Source organism: Natrix helvetica (genome assembly GCF_964273705.1).
Source record: "Natrix helvetica genome assembly, chromosome: 2".
Lineage (NCBI taxonomy): Eukaryota > Metazoa > Chordata > Lepidosauria > Squamata > Natricidae > Natrix > Natrix helvetica.
Genome location: NC_138552.1, coordinates 160764384 through 160782458, shown reverse-complemented (window position 1 = coordinate 160782458; position 18075 = coordinate 160764384). Strand labels below are relative to the sequence as shown.

Below are 18075 nucleotides of genomic sequence, written 5' to 3'. Positions count from 1 at the left end.
CTATCCCAATGCAAGAGACCATCTTGCCAAGTAACTGAGTCAAGGTCAGGATGGAAACTGACTGACTTCTGCGAACCTTGTTTGCAAGTTGGCGCAGACTGGTCTGATGGTCCGGGGACAGGTGGGCCATCCCTATCGCTGAATTTATGACCGTCCCCAAGTGGAGGATGCGAGTGGAGGGGAAAGGTGGCTTTTGGGGAAGTTGACTGAGAACCCCAGGGACTGAAGGCACTGGATGGTAAGCTGAAGATCTGTCGCTGCCTGTGGAAGGGACCCTGCCTGAACTAGGACATCGTCTAGGTAGCATTGGAGTCTCACCGGGATAGTTCGTAGGTGATCCGCCAATGCCGCCAGGACCTTTATGAAAGTGTGAGGTGCCGACGCCAGGCCGAAGGGTAGAGCCCTGTAATGGTAATGCAGGTCCCCTTGTGAAAACCTTAGGTACCTGTGATGGGCCGGCAGGATTGGGATGTGGAGGTAGGCCTCTGTGAGGACAACTGATGCCAAGAGGTCCCCCCTCCGAATGCCCTGCAGAATTGACTTGAGGGAGGACATCTTGAAGCGCCTGTAGACCAGGAAGTGGTTCAGGCGTTTCAGATCCAGAATCGTCCTCCAGCCCCCTGAACTCTTCAGGACCACGAACAGGTGGGAGTAGTAGCCCTGACCTCGTTCCATAGGAGGGACCGCCTCCACCGCCTGGATTTCGAGATGTTTTACGGCGCTCCAAGCACCTCGATGGTGGGAATGACCTGAAGAGATTTGGGTGGGGGTGGAGAGGAACTCCAGTCTCAGACCGTGATGGACTGTGGATTTTACCCAGGCGTCCGAGGTAATCTCATCCCAAAGATCTGCATAATGGGACAGACGGCCGCCTATGGGAAGACTCGGGTTCGAGTCACTTCCCCCTGCGGAAAGGGTGACCGCCTCCTCCCCGAAAGGGCCGCCTAGACTTGTGCTGAAACCTGTTACGGTCCTGATACGTCTGCCGTGGGTACTGACTGTCTGACCTGAATGACTGATATTGTTGCTGGTGGTCATAATCAGGGGCCCTATATGAAGGTCTGTGATAAGGGTGAGTGCGGGCCTCGGCCTTTTTGGCATTAGACGAGAGAACCTTCTTTTTGTCTTTATTCTCGACTAAGATTGCATCGAGGGCCTCCCCAAAAAGCTTGGGACCGGTGAAAGGAGCAGCAGCCAGATTCCATTTCGCCTTATTGTCCATCTGCCAGTTACGTAACCACAGCAGACGACGGGATGTAACCGAGGTGGCCAAGGCGCTGGAGGCGAATTTTACCGCGTCCAGGGTCGCATCAGTGGAAAATTGGACTGCAACCATTATTTTGATAATATCCTGGTGGAGTCGCTCATCCTGGATCGGGATGTGATCCTGGAGCTGGCAGAGCCACATCACCGTGGTGCGGTTGAAATATGAGGCCACCGCCATGGACTTTACGGCCCAGGCGGAAGCATTGAAATTCTTCTGCAAGGTAAGTTCTGCCTGCTTGTCCTCCGGTTTCATCTTATCCGCGGCGTCCCCAGAGACCACCGGAGATGAGGAAACCAAGGCTGCAATGGGAGTGTCAATAGATGGTAATTGGAGGACCTGGGTGCCGGTCATTGCTCCCCGGGTTAGGGAAATTTGAGGGGCGAGCCCACTGGTTTTTAACCACCTCCATAAACAGTGGAGGAGCCGGAATCTCCTCCTTGTTGGTGGCTGTGTTGGAAAACATAACCATATCAGGATCCCTAGGTGGGGGGATCGTAGGATCCCCAGTCTCAATTTTGTGGTCTTCCTGGCCTTGTGCAATAGGGTCTTGAACATTGCCGGGGGGAAAAGACCCGTGGAAGGAGGGTCGGGAGGAACGGAGACCTTGTCCTCCGAAACCCCCATGTCCTGGAGATTGTCCTTCCCCAGGATGGATCCCTCACTGACCATGGATGGTGAAGGAGCCCTATGCTGTTGCAGGCTTTGGCCGCCCTGGGTTCTGTAAGAATGGGAGTTTCTTTCCCTCTGGGCAATGCCCCAGGTGATGGCTGCAGAAATGAATCTCTTAATATTCTCGGGGAGGTGTTCCAGATCCTCCACCTCCTCATGAGAGGAACCTGGGTTCTGAGGGGCTAATCTGCGGGAAGGCTGGTGTGTTCCAGAGGTACCCTCCAAAGGGTCCACCGCCCCCTCCCTTGCAGTATTAGGTGAAATAGAAGGGGAAGGTGACACCCCTTGTCTGCAATAAACGTGATATCTGGGTGGGGAGACCGAAGGAAAGGACGGACTGAAGCCCCCGGGAGAAGCTGATTGAATAGAGGAGGGACTGACTTGGGGACCTGGACTGGCTGGACGATCTGGGCCTAGTGGCTTGGGCCTGCTTCTCGGCTCTGGCAAAGGTCTTCTCCAGCACCTTCTGCCTCCTCCCTGGTTATGGCCCTAGAGGGGCACTGGGATGCCATGGGTTTGGCTGCCGCCATCCTTGCCTTGGAACCCAGGCCTTGATCCTCCCCAGTTGCCCTAGAGGCCTCTGCAGGGACTTGGGAAACTCCTGGTCTCGCCTCCATCGCCCCACTCACTTATTTGATGAGGCCTCTGTAGGCCCCGCTGGAGCCTGGACCCTTGGGAGCTTTGAGGGGTGTGTGAGGCAGAGCGGAAAATGGCAGCAGTTCAATCCAATCGGCACCTCCGCAGGCTCTTCACGCGCTCCTGCGAGCGTCGGCAAATCAAAGGGCTTAAATTTGTTTGCGCTGTCCGAAGAAGCTCCTGAAGCTGTGCTTCGGAATCCGTCACCCCCGCTGGCCCGGGAATAGGGAGAAGAGCTCCAGGCCCGTGGAGAGGGAGTGGCAATGCCCCACAGGGCTCTCCCCGACTGCACGGGGCAGAAATTACTGTCCCTTGGGCCGCAGCAGTAAATTTGGAAATTTATACTTTTTAGATTCTCCAATAGGTTCGAATTACACTTGTCCAATTAATAAATAGTCAACAATTGAAATCCTACCTACTATCTCAACAGTGCTTGGACCAAAAGACAGAGGAAACTGGGAGATAAGGAGAAGGAAGGAGCATTTAAGAAGTTTTCTCTCAGTCTTTGGACCAATCAGGCTTTGAGAATACCCACACATGACCCCTCCCTCTCTTCCACTGGAAAACAATTCAGTACATGCAAACTATAGACATGGCATATCTTCAATGATAACAGTAGTTCTTCCAACTACTCATAAAGAATATAATGTTCTACCTAAACACATTGCTTAGATTTTGATCATGTGGAAAGGTCTGTATGGTAAATAAACATACTGTTTGATTGACCTTGAGAAGAATAAATCCAAATACTACGGTAGAAGATGAAATTTCTTGTGACAGATGCTTCTTAAAAACTTGACGCTATTCATCGGAGAGTTTAATGAATTTTTGTTTCCATTAATTAGACAGGAGAGTGAGTGGATGGGTGAAAAGACCATCTTAGTTTAGCTGAAAACCCTCCTGCTATTAAGGTGGCTGATGATGGCTCTGAACACTCCAATACTTGACTTACAAAAAAATAAAATGATTATAAAGTATAGGATCCATTTCATGGCTGTAGCATGGCACATTGTGTTCTGCCAAATCAAATGTTGGTTTTACAAATATATTTATCCAGAAAACTTCAATTCTAAGAATATGTAATAAAATGCTGCAGAGTTCAGAGTAGCTTGTCCAATCATGTTTTCCCTCTGGGTAGATTAGCTATTCAATGGTTTGCTATGATTTTGTGTCCACTAAACATTAGATTTTATGGTTCCCATCTACATCTGCAGAATGTATGGTCCCCCCAGACCTGACATAAAAAGACATCACTGAACTTGGGAAAAAGAATAAACGATAGGCACTTCCTTGTACTGATCTTACAGCCATCCTATACCACAGGGGTGGCGAACAAGTTCGACAAAAAGAGCCAAAATTTTAAACTGTGAGAGTCAGAGAGCCACACCACGCAGTGACCTGCCAAAACAGACAAACACTCACACAAAAGCATATAATTTTAACAATAATATATTAAACACATAATATAACATGCTCAGTCAGGTGTTTTTTGTTATACATTTTTATAAACCCATTAGAGCTGCAACGGAAGGCAATGGAAATATTTTTAGACACAAAGCTTTTGACAAGTTAAAATTCACAGTAAATGGAATAATCTCTACAATCTTTTAATATGGAAAGTCAAAGGCAAGGATGGGCATTTTCTCTTTTATTATTTATAATTGGTTAGGACAGGGGTGTCCAAACTTGGCTGGGGAATTCTGGGAGTTGAAGTCCACAAGTCTTAAAGTTCTCAAGTTTGGACACCCCTGGGTTAGGAGGTCCTGGCGGGCCAGAACTGAAAAGCTAAACAAATATTTCAGCTAAAGATTCAGGTAGAAAGAGATACAAGATGAAATGCTATGCAAATGATATAGTAGTAACGATTATGCAAACACAAAGCTCCATAAGATACTAATGGCAGAATCCAAAGATTTTTGGCTACCTTTTAGAGATAAAAAATTAAAGGAAAAGTAAGATAATAAGGCATTCAATTTCCAATGAAAAAAAAACATGAAAAGGGGGATTGGGATATGAGAAAAATATAGTGAAATATCTAGAACTCTTATTTAATAGGATATAATAATAATACATTTGAAAACAATTATAACAAATTATTGAATGAAATGAACAATTCCTTGAAACTTAGATATTATCTAAGATAAATGTTTTATTCCAAATGGCACCAACTGGAAGCCTGGTGGTGGGGTGGGGAGCAAGATTCAAAATCATACAAGACTCAAAAGAAAGATATAGAGGAGCAGCATTTCTTAATCTTACACTGGATTACAAAGCAAATTGTCTTAATCTTATTTAAAGATAAAATTGAACAATCACCTCTGTGGTCCCTTCCAACCCTGTGATTCTATGGGTTTGGTATATCTACAAATGATTGGCAGATCACCAATCTTTTCCAACTTCCAGTATTTTAAGTTAAATGAAATGTTAAAAATTTAGAAAGATCTCTGCCATAGCCACCATTCTGATAATTGCTTGTCTTTTAACTTCAGTATAATGATTAATTCATTGCATTTGAATTAATCTATTTCCTTGGACACTTTGATCTCTAGTAACTAAGATATAAGTTTGTATTTTTTAAAATATAGAATACTTGATTCATGATGAGGTGCAATAGGTGACTGACAGTACTGCTACAACCTTCCTCTGACTACTTAGCATTTTATTCTGATTAGCAAAGTTCAAGTTCTAAGGGCTGGTTTTTTTGTATTTTTTTTAAAAAGTGGACTCCACAACCCAAAGTCTCCATTCCCCTAATTATTACCCATCTTCCACTTCATCTTAACTTAAGACTTCATCTTAACTTAACACGCGGCTCGCGGCCAAAATGAATGAGGCTCTTTGCCTCTTACCATTATTTAGTATACTGTGGCTCGGATCGCGCGCTAAACCCGGAAGTACGGTGGACGCGACGACGCTTGCCTGCGCTCCACCAGCTCGGCTGGGAACGGAAGCCGCGTGTTCGCCACCCCTGCTATACCAACTCACCTTTTCAATTCTCCTAGTAATCTTTAATTTCCTATCAGGCTCATTCACATGGTTCCCCAAAGGTTCACAAGCAGTATTTTTGTCATCACTCGTTGAAAATTTGGCATTATCTAAAAACCAGATGCATTCAGAATTAATCCTAATCCATACTATGAAAAATGTAAATGCTGCTCAGGTATTAGCACAATTGTAGCTTTGCATTGTTCCTGTATATTTTTCATAATCAGGCACAGTTCCTTGATTTTTGTGTTTTCTCTACATTGTATAAAAAAAGAGTACCATATTTTTCAGAATATAAGATGCACCTTAGTTTTGGGAAGGAAAATAGGAAAAAAAATTCTGCCTACCAGGTGGCATCTGGCTAGCATCCTTAGCCTGGTCAGCTTCAGCTCATATGTTTGCTGGTTTTGAGAGCGCACACACACACACTTTTTATCCCCTGGTTGAGGATAAAAAACAGCTTCTAAAGCACAGATGATTGTCGGAGAGAGAAACAATGAGAAAAGCTGGGGAAACCCGGAAGATTGCTTCACTCGTTAGCACCTTATTAGGGCTGGAAAAAAGCTTTTAAAAAAAAGCTCATTCTGAGTATAAGACACACCCAAATTTTCAGCCTTTTTTGGGTGGGGGGAAAGTGCATCTTATACTCCGAAAAATACAGTAATTGCAGTTCTAAGTAAACATTTTAAAAATCATTTTAGATATGTAATATCTTTCAAAAAGTCACCTTTCATATTGATTTTTTACAGATCCTAATTTGAATTTTAAAATTGAATATTTCCTTTTATTTATCTTTATGGCAGGCAAACCAGTAGAGTTTTCTACAGATTGCACCAAGATTACTCTCACAGTTTATTACATCTTCAAAACTTTTCATGGCAGAACTTTGTTAGATTTCGTTCTGCAACTTTATACTACTGGAAGCAAACTCCCTTGAAATTGAAACAGCAGTGATGGACAAAATATTTTAAAGTTGAAATGTTTACAGTACAAAACAACTATTTAGATCTTTCTGGAAATGTTTCTGTTCAGTTTCAAACCAAATCTACTTCAAAGCAACTTATTCAGAACATTTTATAGAGCTACACACCTCTATAAAAAACACTCCAATTTCATATACTTCACATGTATTATTTGAATTCTAAGATGCTTGCTCTTAAATTCAGTATTAGTTATAGCTGCGTTCATACTTTGTTGCTAACTATATTCAGGCCATATTCAATCTTATTTCCATCAACTAACAGACAAAACATAATTATTACAACATGTAACATGACAGTAGCCTGAGCTTTATGGAATATATAATGAAGTCTTTGGCTGGATGGGAAAAACTGCTGTGAACATCAGATTTCCTGATATAAGATCTCTTACCATGAAGTAAGAAAAGTCACTATACTCTAGCTATACTGTACTTATTTTATGAACATATCTTATTTTATGAACATATCTATTGTAAATATCTATTCATACCTATGAATACCATCTCTGAACAACTTTTTTAAAAAACTCAAAATGTATTAAGCACTTCTATAACTATCCTGTCAGGCTGCAAGAAAATGGGGGAGAAGAAATAGGGGGAAAAAGCTTATATTGTACATGGATATTTTAAGATTAGGATGGTATAAATGAAGGGATCATAGCCAGTGAAAACAATATCAGTAGTATGGCATTTTCTAGGCACAATTTGACCACGTTTACTTTAAAGAGTCTATTTTGGAATTGCTTTCTCAAACTCCCAAGTACATGTTGATTTTTAATGCAAATATAAGCAAGCTTCAAACACTGAGATATGCTTCACCTCTACAAGAAATCTCTTATATAAAAACATAGTTGTTGATAAAGTGTTAAGCTGCATCTGGGAATTGGTGTTCTTCAAATTCTAGCCAATATTTGATATATAACACTGTGCCAAAAAGGAAATGCATTATTAATCCTTAGGCGTTTGTAATATAAAGAAACATGGAAAAACATGTCTCCAATGCTGATCACTATAAAATTTGCCAGGTAAGTCTCTTACTATCAACCCTGGTAATGGCAACTATAGCCAATGAGGACATTTAATTCACACATAATCTTGTGAACTGATACTAGGGCAATGATGGCAAATAAATGAAGTGATTTAGAGTCCTACTATTGCCATTCAAAAAGACTATTAGATTAGAAATGAAAAACCTAGATTCCAGCAGGCCCACAAATCATGTACAGATGTACATATTAAGTTGTAGTTTACTGAATTTGATATTACATTGACTAAAAAGTACATGCTCAGCAAATAATGCTACATGTAGAGTAATTAAAATGGCATATCATAAAAACAGCAGTACTTCTCTCCCAATGCATGATGTGTTTTTTTTTAAATATCAAGTGCTGTCCAGGAAAACAAATCTATAACATAATTGGAATTTAAACTTTGGCTTCAATGATTATAAAACCTATTGCCCTGGATTTGCTGGTAGAAAAGACAGCATGTACATTCTCTGTAGTACAATAATGCACACAGTTCAAATAAACACATTTCTCATCTATACTTTTATTAATTCAAAATATCTAAATAGTAATACACTATATAGAAAATAAATCATATTTTATATCCAAGTAGATATTTACAAAATATTTATAAGAAATTTATAAATGAGTTAAAATATCGGTGCTCCTGGTAAAGAAAGAATTTATATTTTATGCAAGACTGAATATTAATACATGTATTAACCATGCAAAAAATAGTTCAGAAGTATTGCTTTACAATTTGCTTCACTTCTCTGCTACTTATTACAGAGCTACAGTATCTCTTCCCCGCTACCCCCCATGTTTCTATATAGCCTAAAAGAAAGACGTGACTGCTTTAACAACCAGATATGCTATGCTTGTGAGAGGCCTGTCTTAATTTTGTTTGAAACATGAGCAGCAGTATTCTATCTTACATATGAGATTCCATGCAGTCATAATCTGTATATTAGATCAAGTATTACATATACAGAATGGAGCTCTTCTGCCACTCCTGGTTCTGTGTATTCAGTCCAATATAAAAAGTTACGTGTCTACAATTCTTCTAGAATGATATGTGAGGAAATCCCGAGGTCAGTTTTCATTACATTAAACTAAGAAAATGCATCTACAATAAACACTACAATCCTGAATGATTATTGGTTCCTATACTGACCAGAATAAATGTATTATTTTCATAGTTAAAGATTACAATCAATGTTCCTTATAGCAATAGATTGACATTAATAAAACAACCAAGTTTTAATTTCCATATGTAAATCAGATTTGAATTCTGATTAACCTTTGATTTTAGATGAAATAGAACCTAGCTAACTGAAGACTTACATAATCCGATCTGTACTTATTAACTGATCTATGTCAAGATCCTGAGTTTAATTTAGTTTGAATAAACATGCACAGAATTAGACTACAACATTACAAACTGCTGTAGTCCTTGGCTCAGTTATGTGGAAACACATTACAGTACACTAAATTTTGCAGCCGGTGGAACGCTGAGCGATCAAGTGCATAAGCAGTGAAGAGCTTTCTCCTTTAAAGGAATATCACCAAATAGATATGTATGACAGCAAGACTTTTCACCAGACTCAAAAAATCCACCTGAAAGCTGATGTCGCTAATCTAATTATTAAACGCTTCACATCTTTTAGACAAAGATTGAATATGAAATGAATTCTCAAAAAGCTGAGAATGCTACAGAATAAAGCTATCATTTTATAACAGAGAACCTACTTTACCAGTTAATTCCTGCAGAGAACCAAGATCATTCAATATGTAATTATACTTTTTAACTGAATCAAAAGAATACAGTAATTCTTTTCAGTAGACCGCACCTTCATATATTTTTATTGAAAATTATTTAAAATGTTATTTCACTTTCTGAACATCAAATAAGACTTTCCCCTAGTTGTGCTTTACACATCTATACATACACATCTTTCTTGAATTTAAGGCATTATAAAGCACTGTATTCACAGATCATTATTTTAGATGCATCAGCAAAAAGACTTTGTTATATTTAGAGAGCCAAACATGAGTTATTCTCATAATTTAACATCTGTTAAAAATACTCAGACATTAAACCTGAAATTTTTGTACATAGCTTTTTTCTAACACTTTATAAATAGGTTTTATAGAATGAACCTTTTTAATGAGTATTTTAAGATGCAGAATATATTTACTAGACAGCAGCATTACTATTGTAAAAAAATCACATCATCAGGTATGCTTTCCAGTAATGAAAACCTCATTGAGTCTACAGACATATTAAGCCTATACTGGCTTTGTTTCAGTGATTTTCAGGAATTAAATAACAACGTTCACAAATTTTCAGTGTACTCATTTTTGAGATTCTTTGATAAAATTTTAAGAATTTAAAGTTAGAATTTCTAATTTTCATTTGTTCAGCAAAATGTCCATAAAACTTAAATATAGACTTCTTTAAATGAATTGTCCTTCCTTTAGAGCTGTAAATTTTTAAACTGTTTTTTTTTTTTTTAGAATTTCCAGTTAATAACTTCCTGGCTGCAGTAAAATTTTGTTATAATGCATTTCAAACAGGTACTTCAAAATTCTTATTAACACTGGTTAAACTGTGGCTACATGGAGAACCAACATGAAATGATATGGATAAAATATTAAGTATTCAATAATATCCTATCATCAAGACACATAGAACAATTTTTCACTATTTTTTCCTTCCGTATATTTAAACTGTATCTTTGGTTTTTTAAAAAATAGTTAGAAAAATATTCTATACTTAGAATATTTCTTTAAATATTTTAATGCACAGAGTACCATATTTTTCGGAGTATAAGACGCACCAAGGTTTTGAAGAGGCAAATTAAAAAAAAGTAGGTAGGTAGATAGAGGGATAGAGAGGGAGAGAAAGAGAGAGAAATACAGTAGGTAGGTAAGGAGAGAGAAAGAAGGTGTAGATAGGTAGGTAGATGGATACACAGAGAGAGAAATACAGTAGATAGGGAGGGAGGGAGGGAGAGAGAGAGTGGGTAGGTAGAGGGGGAGAGAGAGAGAGAGAGAGAGGGAGGGAGAGAGAGAGAGAGAAAAACAGTAGGTAGGTAGAGAGAGAGAGTAGGTAGGTAGGTAGATGTTTCCAAGTAAATTTATCCATGTGCTGGAGAAGGAAATCACTGACAACCTGCAGCACCTAAAACTTGTTTCTGCTGGCACAGCAGTTGATCAATGAAATTGTCATCGATCACAGAGCTTTCCGAAAGGAAAAAAAAGTTTTTGCACTCTCCAAACCTGCCAAAAAAGGCCCGTTTCTCCCCCCCCCAAAAAAGGCATGAATAGCCTGGGGCGGGGGCTTGCAGATGCTCCTGGGGGTATGTGGGGACCAAAAACGAGCAAAAAACAGCCCATTTTTTGCCAAAAAATTTGAATGCATAGCCTTATGGAGGCTGGGGGTGGGTGGGTGATGGCCCATTCTTTGCTCATTTCTGTCCGCCCCAGCCCCCAGGAACTCTCTGAAAGTCTCTATAAGGGTATGCATGGGCATCTTTGTGAAGGGGTGGGGCTTCAAGAGACAAAAAAAATGCTGTATTCGATGTATAAGATGCATCCAGATTTTCAGCCTCTTTTTTGAGGAAAAAAGGTGCGTCTTCTACTCTGAAAAATACGGTATTTCCCTTTTCTAAATGAGATTCTATAAATACCTCTGTACTCAATTATATTTTAGAATGAAGGTTTTCAGACATTTAAAATAATTCTGGGTGTTATTTTGCTGGACAATTATCTTTCAATAACAACTTACCAGCTGTAGAACTGGTTGTGATCTGTTCCCGAATGTTGGAATTTAAAAAACAGTCTGACGTTTCTATTATGTTTCCATTTTCAGTGTTTGATGTACAATTTACACCTGTTTTTCTCCTTTGAAGAAGTGTAGATAGCTTCGGCTCACTAACTGTATCCTCAGTAATCTCAGTCACTCTTCTCCTCTTTCTGTTGTAACTTGTACTTACTGGACTAGAATTTTGGCACATACCTTCTAATTTGCTTCTGGGAGAATTATACTTAATTTCCTTGTCATTCTGTAACTTTTGCTGACATGGAAGAAGTCTTATTTTATTAGTAAAGTTAGAAGAGGAAAAACAATCTTCAAAAGAAGAATCTTGATCTTTAACAGACTTAATCGGAGTAAGCAATGCAAGTAAGAAATCATTCTGAGGTTCTTTATTATGTGATATAGAAGCCTTCAGTCTAAGGCTTGATTTCCTTCTATATTTTCGCTGTTTGCAAAGAGAAGAGTCTTTAGTCGTTACTGGAGTATCAATTAGATTAACTGAAGGAAAGTCATTCTCAGAACTACTGTTGTTGATATTTTCAGTAAATTCACAATGGACCAGATTTTCGACAGAAACTGTGTGGTCCACATTTTTCACCTGAGGAAGGGGATTATCAGCAATGGCTAAAAACCAGTCAATACCATCTTTGCATTCTGGAGTAGAAGGCATATCAATTATTGACTTTTTGACAAGGAAATCACAACCTTTGTCATTAGGTAGGATTGAATTTTTATGTAAATCTTTACCACTCAATGGCTTTAGGCCTGTGTGTTGAGAGTCACTTGGCGAATCAGAAGAGGTATATAATTCAGTTCTGGAAACATCCATCACATTTTCAGTATTAGCTAAACAGTTGATTGATTTCTTTCCAAGGTTCTTGGTTTCAGGACTTCCAACCAAATTGGCAAAACTTGAATTTAAAAGGTGATTATTCTCAAGTTCTGTAATCAGAAACAATTCATTATTGAAAAGCACATCTTATTTTTTAAAAAAGTGAATATGAATTTAAAAAAGTAGAGTAAGATAAAACATTTGAAATGGACTACCAGCAAAGAGAAGGGAAATGGCTATGCATACATATACAGATACCTGGGAACAGAACATCCCCTGAAATATTTCTACAAGCTTCCAAAGATATAATTTGTTCACTGGCTTGAAGAGAGGCTCATCAATCACTCTAGCATACTTGTGAAATTCCCTTTGCAAATATTTTGTTTTGTCAGTAAAAATAAGATTGTGATACTTGATTTGCTCTTCCATAATACTTTGGCTACTCTCAAGTAGAAATTAAGGGGCTTATACTTAACGTCCACCACTTCTGTGGAGCATTAGCGGGTGAATATTACATTATTTACATTAATTGTTTTTCTACAAAAAATAAAAGTTTTCTATGTAACTGTAGCAGCATATTTTTGTTTGAAATAAACCTAATTAGGCCTGAAATATTTTTGTTTGAAAATCAAATATATTTAATTAAAGACAAGGGATAACGACAAGAGATCAGCCATAGTGAATTGAATCGTTTATGTAATTTTATCAACATTACAATCATTTATGTAATTGTTTTTTTAAAAAATGGGACAGCTGGGACTCCTCCCCAAGATGGCTGTTGAATGGTAGAAACTTTTCTTTTTCCTGCCAATGATTTGTTGATTTTGCTATCAAAGCTAGTTCTTTAGCAATGCTGTTCCCTGGATTTGAATGGGAGCACTTAGGAATAACCCAAGAGGCTTTTGGATAGTTGTGGACTCATCTGAGAAAGGAAGTATTGAAGATTCCAGTTTCCTGTGGGAGCAGGTGCAAAGTCATCAGTCATTCATCTTTCTCTGGGCAATTCTGTTTTTTAAAACATGCCTGTGTTTTAACTTCACTTTATGAAGCTTTGGTTTCCATTTGCTTTCTATTTTTAAAACTTGACTGTCTGGTTGAATGCAAAATTACTGTAATCCCATTGGACTTCATTTGTTCTCCCTCCTCTCCTTTTGATTTTGTTGAATAACTTTCTCTCTTTCGTTAGGAAAACATGGCATGTTCCTGAGTAGTGAAAGTGCTTTCATTTGATTTTCATCTACATTGGATTCTCACTACATAATTTTTGCATTTTATCAATTTGCAAAATGTTTGGAGGTTAATTTTTTAAATTTTTCTTTTAATTTTGGATGGAAATATCCAGAAAATATGTTGTTTCTTTTTCTATTTGTTCACTTTGAAGAAATATTACTTCAATGCTTGTGTTCTCCTATCTATGGTTGCTAAATTACACAGAGCAATAATGTATCAGATTACAGGTAAGTAAATGTGGCTGACATCTGAAAAAAGACCATTTGGTAACATACAATCCTTATTTGATTTTTTTTTAAAAAAATAGTGCAATGAAATGATAATGGCTGTGGAAAATATTCAGATGCATGTAGCTCTACATAAAGTAGACTCACAAAAGGAATGTGATCTGAAAGCAGCAGATATGGCGGAAAGAAATATGGACTTTACAGACTTAGAACTAATTGCACATGCCTCCCTGAAGTTCAAGCCTGCATTCTTTTACAACAGCAGAAACTTGACTGAGTAAAGAAGAGATAAAATTGGTTTTCCCTAAGCAGGAAAAGGTTGGGGACACATTTCACTGGAAAACAATTTCATCTGGACTTTTTTGGGAAAATTGACTGATTTTTGAGATTGGATTACATTTAATCCAACAACAATTGTTAAGAGATGGTATTAAGAACAAATGTGGATATTTGAACCAGGACAAATCACAGTTAACTCTTCTGATGATTGGGGATAAATAAGATGCTATGGTAAATTTTCTACAAATTGATTACAATAAGTTTGTTAACAGAAGGTTTTGAAACTTCAATCTTGCCTTTTTCTATTATTATTATTATTGTTCTTGTTAACTATTTTGCCATTAATAGAGTATATAGATGACAGATTAATAGGCTTGCAAATAGATATAGCAGCTTTTCAAAAATTGGTGTGTTTCACAAGAGGTAGGAAACTAATGCAATATATTAATCAGTATTCAATTAGAGGGAATAATATGTGCATATGTTAGGTTTTCAATATTTTTTCTGTTTAATTTGGGGGGGAAGTTTTGTATTTTAATTTTTTTAAATATAAACCACACAAAAAAATCACCATATTTTTCAGAGTATAAGAGACACTAAGATTTTGAAGAGGCAAATTTTTAAAAAAGTTTTTGCACTCTGCAGACCTTCTAAAAACCGCCAGTTTTTCACGAAAACGGGCATGAATAGCCTGTAGGCTTGTAGAGTGCTCCTGGGGAGGGGGGGGGGGGGGGAGAAACGAGCAAAAAACACATTTTTTGCAAAAACTGGTCCATTTTTGTCAAAAAAGGGCATGGATAGCCTTTAGGAGGCTTATAGAGTGCTGGTGGTGGCTGGGGGGGCAAAATTGAGCAAAAATGGCCCATTCTTCGCTCATTTCTGCCCTCCCCAGCCCTCAGGAGCACGCTGGAAGTCTCCTAAAGGCTATACACAGCCATTTTGGTGAAGGGGCAGGATTTCAGGAGGCCAAAAATGTTATATTCAGTGAATAAGACGCACCCAGATTTTCAGCCTCTTTTTTGAGGGAAAAAGGTGTGTCTTATACTCCGAAAAATATGGTATAATATGGTATACGTATACAATATGGTGACAGTGCCACCAATTGTTTTCTTGTTTACATGACCCCATACTAAATTTACTAATACTGAGGTTCGTTATCTGAATCAGAGTAAACTTCCAGTTTCAAGCAGTCTTGGGTTCCAATTGCCTATGATTACATAATGCTAACAATATATTAATGAGACAAAGAATTAAGGGCTTTGAAACTGGCTTATGCCTATATTATAACTAATTTGTTTAGATTTGTGCATACAAATAGTGGTGACTTTAGAACAGAAACTTCAATTTTCCCTCCTTCAACCTTGAAGACAGAAGAGAAGAAACCTGAAAAGCCAAATAATTATTTGCCAATCATTAAACTATGCATATTGTATAGAAAATAATCAGCTTAGTTGTTACACTGCTGTAGATTGTTATTTCATTAAATTTGGATGTTTTCCTTGGTATTTTGGTATTTTAAAATTATTCTGTTTTAAAATATCTTTAAATGTTTGTAAATAGCATATTTAAATGTTTTTTATATATTTGCAGATTGCCCTAGGGAAGGAACATAGTTCCAAAACTCATTGGGCAGAAATAAGACACATATCAAATAAATCTCCTTGACAGTCCATGAGAACTGCTTTCTTTTGTCTAATCCTGCCGTTAATGTCGTCCATCTTTTTTTGGTGTTCCTCCAAACTGGGCAATCAGTTTCCATGTTTGGATAAAATAGGAAGCTTTAGTTAACTGAAGAATGTGAGTGTAATCATTCCGCACCATGAAGAGAAATAGGGAGAGAGTTCTGTCCTATATGTCTAAATGGCATCAAGATTTAAGTCAAGAAGTGATTGCCAAGACATCAATTCTAGATCAGCAATAATGATACCAAGAGTTCAAACACAGAACTAAAAATACATATCCATGTTCTAATAATTATTGTATTAGTAGTGCTCTTTTTAATAACAATACTAGCAATATCAAAACAATAAAACATACTAAGAGCACTAACACTGTTTACAGCAGCATCTTTAACAAAATATTCCATAGATTCCTTATCTGTTAAGAGAGCACTACAGGGTCATTCAAAATATTTATTTTGTATTATCAATTACACATAACCGCTGGATATTTTTGAATGATGTTTAGATTTTCTTTCCAAAGTATTTTTTATTTACCTGAAGTCAATGTTGAAGTTGAGGTTGTAGACACAACAGCAGGATCAGTGTCAGACATCTGAGATAACTGTGAAGCTAAAATATGAATTATTAGATTTATGTTGGGTTAGCAATTTCTAAAGACATTTAAGGCCAATATTAATATGTAGTTGCATATTCAATAGATTCAACATTTCATTACAGTGCTTTTAATATTTTGGATGCTTAAAAATCTACAAATTCTGAGGATTGCATTAAGCCATTATACTAAGCAATGGTAAGAGTTCAGCACACTATAACTAGGAAACTATCACACAAAAGAAACTGTAAGTCTTCAGCTTAATATATCATCTGAATGATATGTCTCCTCTAATCAAAATTGTCAGGGTTTTAAAAATATTTATTTACGGCTACGTTTATTTGTTAGCTTGATAAATTCCGATTTCAGGTCAATAAATTCAAATAAAGTCCAAAATATTGAAAAAAGCTTTTCCATCCCAAAGATTGTATTGTTCAAGTTATCACAGAAATAAACAAAAATTCTTTCTCAGAAATAAAGCATTTTTTATTTTCAGACCTATTGCAAAAAAATTTAAGATTAACAATATGAACATTTTTAATGTAAAACAATATACATTTCCTTTGAAGACATTTTCACAGATGAAAAGTGCAGCCACCTTGCTCAATTTATAGTAAACATACATGATGCCTGATATAAATGAGCAGTAACAATATTCTTCTAATTGTCAGATACCAAATATAGCCTTTTTTATACTTTAAAAAAATATAGTTACATGAGCACACCACATCCATATTTTAATACTTCTCTATTTTCCTATGTTTTTACAGCACTTATGACTTTTTTTCATAATGTCTGCTTGAATACATTTATAGTATTCCTTTAAATTCCATTCTTTAAAATATCAGTATCTTCCCATTTAACTGTCTAAAATGTATAGAATTCCAGCATTTCCCCACTAATGTTTTATAAAAAAGTTTTTCAACAGTTTATTTCTAATTTCCATTTCTTCTGTTGAGAATTTCTGGTTTTCCATTTTATTAGAGCAGTGGCAGCCATAACTAAAGCAATCTTTATTTAATCAATCTATATAGGCAATCAGTTCAACAATGACTCTGGACAGTGATAAAATTATTACATCCACCCCTGTGTCTAAAATATATGTTTGATTATAAAAACAGTAACATTAATTTGTTAGGTCTAAAGAAAAAAACACATTCCAGCATATGGTTATCCTATTGTTTCAGAGATTTTATTTATAATTGTTCAAATAATGACTGAAGCAAGAGACCAAAATAAGTCTGAGGGGAAAAATAAGATGCATTTCTTTATGAAAAATATATAGATTCAATTTCATTTTAACAGCCTATTCTCTAACAAGGATGTGAGGATGTGGAAGGGGAATATTGGCAAATGGAACCAATACTGATAAAAATCCATCGATAAAAAGAAAATGTAATTCTGCATCCTACAAATGAAACACAACATTTATATCATACCAGTAGGGGAAACATTTTCTCTTTTCTCCTTCATGTCCTTTATTCGTCTCTCCATTACACTGCACTGATACTTTATTTTACTTGCTGGGCTGTACACCAGTGAACCATCATCTTCAAATAATAAGACTGGTATGTCTGTTTCTAAAAAATGGCAAATCATCAATATAATTTTACATTTATGAAGAAAGAATATATAAAATATTTTGAAAGGGTAACATTTGGAGATTGGACTTTATTGTAACATTCTGAAAGCTTAAAATTAACTTAAAAAGAGATCTACATTAAAATGCTGTAACATACAGGGATCTCCCAAAAATAAAGCTTTGGTCATTTCTAACCAACTCGGCAGAATAATCTATTCGTTTTCCTGTAATGGACCCTTATAAATTCCTAATTTATTGTAGTTCAACAAAGCCATTTTCAACCAGGTG

The 18075-nt window shown here is 37.0% G+C and overlaps 1 protein-coding gene across 8 annotated transcripts in view; it reads right to left on the bottom strand.

Annotated features, from left to right (window-relative positions):
• MCPH1 (microcephalin 1) overlaps window positions 1-18075 on the bottom strand; it is a 123854-nt gene that overhangs the window by 97103 nt on the left and 8676 nt on the right. For all 8 annotated transcript variants that reach the window (XR_014174564.1, XM_081943603.1, XM_081943604.1 and 5 more), the window contains exons 6-9: window positions 17645-17785; window positions 16148-16222; window positions 11334-12305; window positions 5558-5667 (exon numbers count right to left, since the gene is read on the bottom strand). Coding sequence is in view for 7 of the 8 variants with exons in the window: in XM_081943603.1 (XP_081799729.1) it covers window positions 5558-5667; window positions 11334-12305; window positions 16148-16222; window positions 17645-17785 (1298 nt within the window). In the remaining variant the exon portion in view is untranslated. The remainder of the gene's footprint in view (window positions 1-5557; window positions 5668-11333; window positions 12306-16147; window positions 16223-17644; window positions 17786-18075) is intronic.